This window comes from Hippopotamus amphibius, chromosome 6 (genome assembly GCF_030028045.1).
Source record: "Hippopotamus amphibius kiboko isolate mHipAmp2 chromosome 6, mHipAmp2.hap2, whole genome shotgun sequence".
NCBI lineage: Eukaryota > Metazoa > Chordata > Mammalia > Artiodactyla > Hippopotamidae > Hippopotamus > Hippopotamus amphibius.
In genome coordinates, this window is record NC_080191.1 from 85,197,222 (window position 1) to 85,210,072 (window position 12,851).

General features: G+C 37.7%; 1 protein-coding gene across 1 annotated transcript in view; it reads right to left on the reverse strand.

Annotated features, from left to right (window-relative positions):
- ADGRB3 (adhesion G protein-coupled receptor B3) overlaps positions 1-12,851 on the reverse strand; it is a 751,391-nt gene that overhangs the window by 21,506 nt on the left and 717,034 nt on the right. Inside the window, exons 25-27 of the mRNA XM_057740064.1 lie at positions 11,529-11,624; positions 10,047-10,086; positions 5,866-6,509 (exon numbers count right to left, since the gene is read on the reverse strand). Of these exons, the coding sequence (XP_057596047.1) occupies positions 5,866-6,509; positions 10,047-10,086; positions 11,529-11,624 (780 nt within the window). The remainder of the gene's footprint in view (positions 1-5,865; positions 6,510-10,046; positions 10,087-11,528; positions 11,625-12,851) is intronic.

Genomic DNA, 12,851 nt, shown 5'->3' on the forward strand with positions numbered 1-12,851 from the left:
GCTACGTAGGTCTTCCAATCCTATGAGAATACTTCAAGCTCTTTCCTACCACAGGACCTCTTCACCTGCAGTTTCTTTTGCCTGAAACATCCCCTGATCCTTTGGCGCCTCACAAGCCATGTTCCTTCTTGACTTCATTTTTCACCCTATGCAGCTTCAGGAGACTTCCCAGACCACTTCGGCTAAAGAAGCCTCTCCCTCACACTGCATGGTTATTTCCCAGCACAGCACACTCTTAGATTACTCATCTGTTGATGCCATCTCTCTCTTCCATAGTGTTATTCACCACAGGGGCAGGATCCACACTTATCTCTGCCACTTTTATATACCCAGCATCTAGCAGAGGGGCTGGCACAATAGTAGACATTCATAAAATTATTGATGTAAGATCAAAGGAGCTACACTGAGGAAGCCATACAAATCCAAAAGAACGTGGCTTGTTTTTTGGTTTTGTTCTTTTTCTCAAGAATATTCCAGGAGAATTTGGATAAGCAGGTGGACTATATACCCAAAGATAACCATTCTGAACAGATCAACTGACAGCCAAAAGCATTGAGACCATTTAGAAGAATGCAAGCCTATTACTAATAGAGGGAAAAATTCTTTAGGACGATTTCAGATGAAGAAAATGCACACCAGTACAAGGCTACTCAGAGGAATACTTAGCAAGGATGTGTATAAAGGTCTCTCCATAGTGAAGTCTTGTAGAATGATGAATAATTTCTCAAAGGGAATACTTCATTGTTTGTGCCTTTGCAAATTAAGTTGGACAAGACACTAGAAGATTCACAGTGAAGAATAAATTCCATGGACTAATAAATGCCAATGTGACTGCTATTAAAAGTTTCCATTCCAGACTGAGAAATGAACCCACTCAAGGAGAAAGCTTTGATGTCACATCCATTCAAAATATCTGTGTAAATGAAACAAGAATCATTAATTTTGAAAAATGACTTATTTGAACTAATTTTGCTTGTATGTCTGCATAAAAGGCAAAATTCCCTAATCCAGGACTAAAAAAACAAAACACTGTAGAAGGGCAAGTCTTTCTTTCACCACAGCTACGTGAGAAAAAAATTTTCAAAAAGAAAAAGGTGCTCTGCCCAATGGTCAGTTTTATCATGGTTTCTGTTAGTAGCAGATTCTTCTAGTTCTCAAGTATGGCCATCACATTTTGTCTACTATCCTGAATATTGAATTAGTACAGCAATCAAGTTTCTTCACTGATATTCAAGATATAATGGTAATGAAATAATAATCACACAACCTTACATCTGAATTGCTCCTTACAATTTTCAAAGGGTTTTTCACATACATTATCCAATTTGATGTTCACAACAGCCATAAGGGAGATGCCTACGATGTGACATTATAGCTAAAATGTTTTACCTTTCAAAACCATTATGCTGAGAGCCCTATAATTCATGTCTAGAGGAAAACTGGTGTATAAAAAGTTAGCTTAGAATAGTGCTCCTTTTTACCCACTTATAAATTGAGAAAGATTGATCTGAGAATGTTTTGAGACACATCATTAAGTTTATACCTGGATGTTCAGAAAACCTGTAGTAGCAAGACTTTGTTTAAAAAAGAAATTATGCAATTTACTATCTAACTGTTTAGTTATGAGAAAAGCTAAGGCAAAGCTAAGCTAAGCACTTGATGTGCTTACACTGGAGCAAAGTGTTTCACAGGAATTCTAGTGATGGTGGAGCTGAGAAGCCACATAAAGGACCATGAAGGAACCCAGGGATTCTCAGGAGAAGGAGTTACTGTCCCTCCGCTCCCCTAGGCTGGAGAAACAAAGGGAGATGGCACAGCAACCGAAGCTCAGGGGCTGAGGCACCTGGAAGAAGCTGAAGACACTACAGAACTGCAGCTAAAGACATGAGATGCTGCGCAAAGCAGAAAGAGGAGGAGAGACATCCTGGATTCTCTCTTCTCCCCAGCCTCCAATCTCTCACAGTGTTTCCTAGTGGCCAGTCTTCTCATCCAGCCAGGAAACTGTATCAACCTCGAGAGACACAGGGGGAAAAGGTGAAGATGGACCCTGGACATGCACACAAGTTGGGAAGACTTTGAATACAAACATGTGTGCTATTTAGATCTACCAGCTACAAGCCTTTGGATACATACCAATGTTGCAATGAGTCAAAATAAACACTGATCTATCTTCTTACACTGATATATCTATAATTTTTCAAAAAATAAATAGAACCACAACCCGAGGTTTAAACTACTGATATATCTCATAGTTCTCAATGGCTTGAGAACACCCATACGTCTTTTTTCCCCACTTGCTTCACAGCACCTCATAGTTTTCTGCTCTCTATATATACCTCGCATTAACACATTTTGCTCATTAATTGAAGGTGAATGAGTTAAATGCTGATGACAATTTCATTCTTCCTAACTTTAAACAAAGTAATTAGAGGACATCTAGGACTGAAGCCATTGAGAGACATTCTGCCATGTGCATATTGCAATGAATCCCTAATTGTGGAAATCTGAAGTTTTCAGAATTGCTTAACAAGTCCACTCTGAGAATGGATACAGTTTAAGAAATGGCAGAAAACATATTTCGTGAAAGAAACAAGATAATATTAAGACGGGAGAGAAGCTGGATATGCTTTTATGCCAAAAAACTTGATGCATTTATTAAACCTTCTACACTGAATAATTGGGGGTTAGCTGAACAAGCTCCCCTGGAGGTTGGAGCCTGTTCCGTTGGCATTGCCTTCAGGGTTGGGGAGCCTCCCTCCTGCTTTGTCGCCTCCTGCTTATTTGAATAAATACTTCCACCCCCACTCTTTGGCTTTGTTTCTTTCTCCTTTGACTCTTGTTTTTCCTCGCCTGCACTTTTCCTCACCAATACTGCATTCTGTGCTGCAACTGGCAGCTTTTATCCTCTTCTTTTTCTTCCTCCCACCTTGGCAAATTGTGAACACCCACTCTTCTGGGGGCAACTTCCTGAATCACTAGGAACATCTTTTTATTACATCCTTGGAAAGCTCCTGAGGCATCTGGCCGTCCTCTGCTGCCCTCGCTTCCCAGGCAGGATGCTCCTGTGGCTGGAACCTCCCTTCTCACTCAGAGAAGATGCAAACTGTTCTATGGCCTCAAATCAGCCACACAGCCACTCACTTTCATCTTCATATTGTCTTCTAGGTTTCAAGACTCCTGGCTGCTGCTGCTCCCCCCCCACACCATGTAGATACTCTAGTCATCTTTCTGCTTTTTCTCTATTGTTAGAATATCAACTTCCCTTGCTGGTTGACCGCAGACACAGTGCAGCAGAGTTAACCACTCACTCCACCCACATAGCAAGCCACACCACAGCCTTTATCTTCATGGCTACAGTCCTTTCTCCAAAATCTGCTAGCTGTATACATCTACACTTCATCCATTTCATGTCTTTATTCCATAAGGCCAAGTGTCTGTCCTGGGTTAAATGAACTTTACAGTTACTCTTTGAGACAGTGTAAATTTGATCAGGACAGAAAGATTCTGGCCCTAGATGTGCTGTGCACTTGCTCTGTAACCTTGAACAAATGACTTTACTTCAAGGATTAGAACAACTTAGCCATTGTACAGAGGTGTTGTGAAGATTAATTAATTCCTGTTTTTAAGGTGATTGGAGAATCTGCTAATGAAAGATGCTATATAAATGCTAATTTTTATTATTCATTCCTACATATATATATTCAGCTGTCTCCTAAAATGGTCACCCTAAGCAATTACTAACTATTAAACTCTTTGAAAGAATGAAAATGAGGGACTGAATTTTCATTCTGAATCCTGAATTTTCTTCCTTTTCAAGATGTAAGCCTTGTGATTTCTAAGTCATTTAAATGCAGATCTTTTGGCTGAATCACACGTATATGTGATGCTTATACTTAATAATAAGGATATGGAGATTTGGAAAAATTACCAACTGAACACAGCAGCACTTGGAAATCCAGTCTATTGTTCAAGCACACACAACCTGTACATTGTCAAACCCAGCAAGGTTTTAAGGCTTTTAGACATAAAGCATTTTTATAATAAGCAAAGTATTTTAATGCAGTTCCATTCTAACCCCTCTAGCATATTTTAAAGAGCCACTCTATGTAGAAGACTCCATTTGGTCATTATGATTACTTATGGTGTTATGTTATTATATGCACACTCACTGAAAATTCTTTTTAAAACTTTTGTGATTTTGCATAAATATTATGTAGTTTGTGCTTATGTGGTCATTACTGTAGTAGACCTGCCAGTCTCTGGGATATGCAAGTTAGAAATGGAAACAGTGGCTATTCTGCTGATTCAGAATGATGGAATGCTTTGTCTACAGGGAGCTCCAGCCACTCAGGAGTGACCTTGGCTTCACTGCCTCTATGCCTTTTGTTCCAAGGAATGATTCACCTCAGAAACCCTATTTTGTTTAAGACCAATCTCAGATTTAGGGATTTATCCTAGATTTCCATCTACATGCCCATTTTGGTCTAGAATTTCTTCAATCCAGTTGGAAAAAAACCTCAAAATTACACCACACAGCATGTTACTGTAGCTTTTCAGGATCTCTCTTCATCTTGACCTAGTAGAAGATAGGGCTTTGTGGGGAGAAGGGAGGGGCAATTGCCTCTGGGTGCTTTTGCACACGAGAACATAAGATTTTCAGCAAACTTCTGATGGAAAGAGCAGGCAACCAATTATAGTGAATTTTGAAATAATCTGTTATGTTAAGACAATTGGCAAATCATATAAACTAATGCATGTATTGCATTGTATATTGAACATATGCAATCTATCAGCAGTGGGTTTACAGCAAAACTTCAAGGTAGAGAATATAAAAGTAGGATGTATGTTAAAAGAAAACTAGACATCAATTGTCTTACTTAGATCTTACTTGATTAATTGTAATACAACATGAGTGATATTGATACCTGTTTACTACTCTTTACATCACTTTATGGGTAGAAAAGAAGCTGAAGAGAGTATGCCTTTTTACAAAACCCATGTGGTTGGACCTCAGAGTCCTGACACTTGACCTGCCTGATTTACATCCCTCCAAAGAGTTCAAAATTTAAGACCAAAACATTTAGTGGTCATAATTCTGTAAGAGCTAAGAGCAAAACATTTACTTGGAAAATATCAATCTAAGGTAACAATAAAGTTTATAATCAGTGTAATGGTAGATCTCATTGAAACATTCCATTTTTGTTATTTTAACAGCTGCCCTCACACAGAAAATCCAGGCTTAAAGTTTGGAATGCTCTCTAGAAAATACTTTAACTACCAAAAGACCTCTGGTACCCAAGAAACATCAGGAGGATCTTCTGTTTGTTTAGGAGTGAGTGCTCTACTTGGTTCCCATTATGACAGAATTACAACGAATAAGTATCTGTTTAATTATAGAGTTCCTTTTAAAAAATATGATCTTGAGCAAGGGGATTCTGATACTCTACTGGAAAAAACATATGTTTTTTTCAGAATCTTAATCCCAACATACCCCGAATTCTTAGACAACACATAACTGCAAAAACTAATGTGACTCTTCTCCAATACAGTACCCCATGAATCAATCATCTATCTACATATCATCTAGATCTATCTATCTATCTATCTATGTATCAATCATCTATCATCATCTATCTATCTCTATCTATCTATCTATCATCAATCATCTATCAGTCTATCTATCAATCTGTATCACCTATCTATCAATCAGGCTATCTATCATCTATCTATATCTCTATCTATCTATCTATCTATCTATCATCTATCTATCATCTATCTATCTATCTATCTATCATCTTCATCTGTCTATCTATCATCATCTATCCATCTATCAAATATCAAAGGAAGGCTTGCTCCATTGCTTACTTCTAAAGAACTCATTGATATTGTTGATCCAGTTTCACTTCTCGATAATCCCGCATTTTCATCCAACTCAGAGGCCATGAAGTTCTTCACAGCTGTGCGAGGCTCAAAGGGCAAATTCTGCATATGTTCCTGGGGTGCGAGATGTTGCTCTAAGTTCATATTGAACTGGTCCATGACAGGAGGATTCATGTTGAATTCAGGATTCACTTTGTAGTGCAATAGCCTTTCGTGGGGCAGGGTTTCCATGCCAATATTCATTTTGCTTTCTTCTTTCATTGATGGTTGGGTATTTACAGAACTTCTGGGCATCACGATATAGTCACTCTCCATCATTCTTTCTTGAGGATGGACGATGTCCATATCTGCGCCTCTCAAATTATCATCCGTACATAAGTACACAGTTCTCCGCAGTTCACTGTTCTCTTTTTTCAAACATTGATTTCCCAGCTCATTCATGCTCATGGGCATATGTAGACCTGTGGGTTGCTGAATGATGACTTTGGAAATGACGTTTCCAGGCAATGTTGAGTAGCTTAGCCCTTCAGGATTTGTTCCCTTTTCCTCTTCATCATCATTTAGAGAAATCCTGGAGAGGGTGCCTGTTATTGTTGCTGCTCGGCAAGGACCAATATCCTTGTGAAGAACTGTGAATTAGAACATAAAAGTAAATAAAGGAAAGTTAGTGCATGCTTATTGTTTACCATTGTATTCTACTGTTCCTCATTTTACTAACATTTTCCTTAATAAAATACGAATTGTTAAAAATTACATATCTATGTTTTGAACATGGTCCAAATTACTCAATCACTCTGTATTGATTCCGATATGTTCTGATAGATCTCAGGTAGCCCACAGCTAAAAGGTATCGGAAAACTGATTAATGGACTTTAAAAAAATCTCAGTGCCCTAAATAACTCAGCCTAACTTTTCAGAGGAAAGGCAGGTTACCAGAAAAATTTTATCCATCAGTCTACTGCAGAGGGCTTTATAAAATTATGGATATATTCACAAGAGTTTGACTTTTCCTAAAAGGGCTTTCCCCTAAAGTATTCTACAAGTGATACTCATTAAAAGACTTCTTGAAAGAGGTAATCAATGAGAATTGCATCCTACTGCATCAGAAATCCCTTCAAAAATTATGCATGTTGAAAACTAATGAGCATTTATCTGTGAAGTCCATATGGTCAAGCAGATACAGGGTTCAACAGTATTTATCACCTTCAGTTCCACATAGGAAAAGCAAGGCATTTTTTTTACAGGATCACTCCATATGCCGCAATGCCCTTGAGTGTGTATTAAAACTGCCAACTGACTTTAAGCAGTAAAAACTGTATGAGCCCCTAGAACCTCCATTCCATTTTAAGTCTGCAAAATAATGACTTAGAAAAGTTGAAAATGCATGATAACTTGTAGTAAGAAAGAGAACAAAATGAAAACATAAGCCACACCAAAGAAAAACCAATCAACAGAAGAGTTCAGAATTCTTTATTAAAATATATTTTAGTTTTTTCTCTTTTTTGCCTCTATATAAAGAAGAAAGCCATATTTCATATGTTTAATGGAGCCTACTTAGTTGTGAACGGCTGTCAGTTTCGAGGTCTGAGAGTGACATTCTGAAGACGTATTCTTGGTCATGGTGGTGTTAAAAACACACAGAATGGCACTGTGTGCAAGCTGATTCAACGTGGGCTCCCAGCGCTGCCCTTCCAACAAGCAGAGCCATTGTCACTGAATGTTTCACTAGGCATAGATAACTCTACAGTATGTGGTTTATTATCTCCTTGTGAAAAGTCTCAGATATATTGTTTTACCCATTATTTTCCAATTTTCAAAAAGCATCCTAATTATTATGCATTACAGCAGAGGTTGAAAACCAGAAGATTCTGAACGTCTTTCCCTATTACAAAGAAGAGAAGCTTTCAAATTATTTCAAGACATGCATCATTCATGTAATGTCTTTTATCTTTAGAGATACTGTATTGAATTATTGCATTAGGTCTCTTTTTAGATATTAAAGATGTTAAACCTACATCACATATTTTTTATTAATCTACAATTTGGTGTGACTTTTATATTTATTATATTAAAAAAGTAGAATAATTCAGTTTAAAAAAGTTATTTCCAAACCTCTTAAAATAATACATAGGTAATGAGTTGTGATTGCCAGGAGCAATTTACATGAAAATATTCAGAGATAAAGTATGTAAAATTAATAGATTTAGTAATATTCCCAATAAAATACCTTAAAATATCTCCAGATTCAGGGAAGAATCTTTTGAATCCTTAACTCTATGCAAAAATTAATCCAAAATTTAGAGCAATACAACTTAAAGGCTAGTTATGAGAACTTACTATATTTTATTAAGGACATATAGATACCTTTACACTTTTATGAGTATACTGTAAACTATAAAATAAATCTTGGTACTGAATATTGATTTCATAATCTGCATTTGTATAAAATACATTTAGTTTGTGTGAATGTAATATGATTTGTAGTTATAGTAGCACATGTTTATCGATGATTCAGCCACCTTTACTGAAAATTTGTATATCCTAAATATTTGGGGAAATTTAATACTTCTTATGAAGTAGTGTTGACTCTATATGAGAAATGTAACTGTTTCTTTGACTTGCTTAAAATGGATATCCAAACTTTGAATATACAATGTAAATAAATCGACACCACCTACATATATAAACATGATGTTGAAGTGAGGGGACTTTTGAGAGAAATTAATCAAGTTGTGAAAGGCAAAATGCAAACAAAACCAAAACAAAGCAAAAAGCACCTGAATATTTTGCATAATCACATATATACTCCATCTTTTGGGAAAGTGAATTTCAACAAACCTTAGAGAAAGTATTCAGAGACCAGGAATTCAGACTTTAACACTGACTATACCTCAACGTGGAAAGAAATCTTTAGAAAAACACAGGTGCAAGTTCCTGATAAGCTCAGCTAAGAAAGGGTACAGACAGAAACATTAAAAGAATGTTTCTAATAAAATAATGATACTGACCTAATATTAAGAATATTACACTTCAGAATGCAATGAAGCTGAGGGAATCTTATCAAACTTTCAAAGGCCAAGTGATTTCAAATGGATAGAATGGTAATCTAAAACCAATAAGATAGTAGCAAATAGAGATAAATGCAAAGGCTGGATTTTTCTTTAAGGATAAAACAAAAAAACAGAACTTTACATAATTGTAGACTGGGAAATCCCTGACAGCTTCTACAAAAAGTCTTGGGGATTTTAAATGATAATCGGTTGACATTAGTATTGTACCAGCTGCTTTGAAATCAGATGCAAAAGTAGATAGCGTTAATATAAGGAAAGAGCCAACTGTGATAAATGCTGGGAAAGTATGGACTCCATAGTTAAAATTTGGGCACCTTAATTTCAAATGATTGACACTTGAGGCACCATGTCTGCCTGGAAGGTTGCTTTGAGGAATGAGTAAAGGAACATGGTTTGTTTAGTCCTGGGGGAAAAAAAAGACTTGGATTGGGCTAAATAGTATTTGCTTTCAAATATTCGGATAGTTAGGTGAAATAGAAGGTGAAGTAGATATTCACTTTTATTCTCAAAGCCACCACTAAAACCAACGAATAAAAAGTAAAATACGGTATATTTTGTCCCAATATAAAGGAACATTATTCCCCTACTCTTGGTGGGTGTCCACGGGCTGGAGCACAGTCATTGGGGACACAGTCACCGGGATCCAGCTCTCTAAGGCAGGGCATGTGCATGCCCTGTCCTGGTGCCCACTGAAAATACAGCAACAAAGCCATGATACACACACACAATGGTATTTCATCCTTCCAACATGGAGGGTGAAACTGAGGTACAGAGAGACATCAACTTGGCTGGCCTTACCCCTGACAACCAGCAACAGGTGGGTGGAAGGCTTCTGTCTCCAAGTAAATGCTTTCCTTCCTTCACCGTGCTCCCAATCCACTGTTTTCACTTCCCCCTCTACCCCATTCATATTCTCTCTCTCTCATTCCCTCCCCATCTCCTACATATGCTATTGCAATGTTTCCAGTTGAAAGACTCGATTTACTCATTGACAGGAATATATGATGGGAAACCACAACATTTTCTTTAAAATCAAGAATCATAAAAATGATTCAACATCTAATGATTATATTTTAAAAATTCAAATATTCTTACCTGATCGACAAGCAATGTCTACATCCTTTTCAAAGTCTGTCTGTAACAAGAAATAATAAGACATAGAATCATCATTTAATGAAAACCTCAAGTGACTTACTGACCAAATTATCTGAAGTTAACAAATATCTGACTAGGCAGTACTGGGATATTGTTTTTTGCAAATAAATTTTCTCAAGAATAATCAAACTGTTTTTAAGAGTATTTTCTAGTGACCACATGTTGGATAAAATCAATGGAAACATGGTATGTGATTTTAATAAGGCAAAACTATACCCATGGTCATCTAACACCAGATATATATAAAAGCAGAATTTTAAGGCAATTCCTTAAACCACAATAAAAAGATTGGAAGGTTAAATATTATGAGGATACTTAAACAAATGTCTTTGTTATTTATATTTTTAAGCATTCACTTTGAATATATTGTTTGTAATGTAATATCCTATAATACAGCTTTGTCAAACCCTTAATAGTCAAACTAGGGCCTTGTGATGATCCACTTTCACGCAAATGTGACAAAGACTTTCAGCTTCAGGTATTAAAATTGAAGATTAAACAATACCAATCTGGCCTAGAACCTGCTTAGAGTTTAGTTTCATCCTCATGTTTTCCCCAAACGTTTACTGTAAACAAATTAGTTTATTTTTTAATGGTGAAATTAAATTAGCCCATCTTAATCAACATTTAGATTCAAGATATCAGTATTTATCTCTGTCTTTAATAATGAATTAAATATTTCTTCCCCTGTCTTAGTTACCACTATATCATTTAGACTATTTTCGTGTTGCCTAATCCAAACACGTAGATAATAAACCAAGCATATCATTAAGAAAACTTTATTTAAGCCATGATCTTAATGACATAATTTAAACCTTACTTCATTTCTAAAATATATGGAGGTGGTTATGTGTAAAGTACCCCTTACCCCAATAACAGTCAGAGCTCATGTGCAATGGTCGACCTTCTATTGGGAGTGTGTCTGCCCCTCATGCTTTAGGGCAGTGGTCCTCGACCTGAGGCTGCCCCCTGGAGCCACCAATGCCTGGGTTCTATCCCGGGGATTCTGGCTTCCTTGGGCTGAAGTGTGGCTCCCCTGAGGGGTCTGAATGGGAAGCAAGGCAGGAACCACTGCACATCTCGCTTTAAGGCCAGACCTGCAGGGGCATCACATTCTGATCTGTAAATAAAGATGATTCTGTGGACACACTCTTAACCCTAATCCTGTGTGAGGATGAACATACCTCCCCGTGTTGCCCAGAAACCCCACACTCAACACACGAGGGTGCCAAAAACAGATATAAGACTCCCAACCAATCCAAGTAGAGCCGTGGTCTGGTATCAGAGTTCCAAGTCTGTGACCAAACCACAGTCAAAGTCATTCAACATGGAACTTTGATACTATTTCCTAATAAGAATATTTGTTTATTCCCTTGAGAAATCATCACTGAATCAAGACTCAGAGGGGAAGTAAAAGCTCACCATGATTTGAGCATGCCCATTAGGAAAAGAACTGGAAGAATCAGCATTGATTGGGTCCTGACAGTTTCTCAGTCGGCATCTAAATGCATCTTGAACCTGTGAAAACAAGGACGTTCATTTTCTTCTCTCTCAGTAATGACCAGATACCATCTGTATTGGCAATCAGCTGAGAAAACTGTTATCACTGTTTTTATGATGCAATACCCGTTTTGTTTACTTGGTGTACCTGGGCTTTGGTCCGTGCAAGGAATTCATCACGAGCCATCACCTGTAGAGGGCAGTGCTGGGAACACCTCAGCTGTCCCCATGTCTGTGTCTGGCTCAATACTAACCTTTCTTGCCAGAGGGCAGGTTTATTTCCACTGCTACAAACAATATGCGTGTCTTTTAAGGGGGATTTACTATTTGGTATGGCATAATCTTCACAACAGCTTTAAACATTGAGAAAAACGAGATTACCCAATGATCTTTTGACTAAACTTGATTTGGGATTTTCCTTCTCTGTCACTAGGCAGGCGTATTGGGGAGACCATTTCTTGTCTCCCTTCAAGTACCAGTGCCCTACTGTGCAAAAAAACCCCATACACAATGAAACAAAATGATCACAAAAACAACTGTTTCTGGTTGATTCTCGTGGAAAAAAGAAAAAAAAAAAAGCCACTAAGCAAAGCCAAATCTCCTTAACATCCATTCACAGCTGGATTCTGAGCAAAGAACAAACATCAAAAGGAAGTTCGAAGAACTTTAAATCCTTTGTTAAACAACACGTGGATAAACTTGCATAGATGAATAACAAACACACAGATCAACTGACAGCTACTCTGACCGCAGCCTGCTGCCTCCACCTTCTGCAGCTCATCAGGTCCCTAAGGAGCTGCTGGTGGGCGCCACCATACGGCAAGTCAATGGCAAGGTCGTCTTACTAATATCTGGTTTTCCGACTTCACATAACTGCTATCCTCCTCCTTGTGTATTATAATCTGTCTTATTGGATTACAAAACAAAGCACAGATGATGTGGCCTTCCCTCTATGTCCCTGAAGCACCATGGTAGAGACCACCAAGGGAAACACATAATGATGTCCAGTTTTGAAAAGCACTGATATAAAATATCCCATCACTGATCGGTTGTGAGATGTGCATAGTGTACGTATTGGCCAGAAAAAACCCTGAGCCTATGAAGTTGTTTTCAGCTCCTCTCACCCGTTTCAAAAAGTCCTTAGCAGCCTCTTTGCCAAAGGGCAAGATCTGGAAAGTGACGTGAAGTTTAGTCACCTCCGCTGAGCCCTGGCTGCAGTTCCACCATGAGCCCTCCGTCCACGTG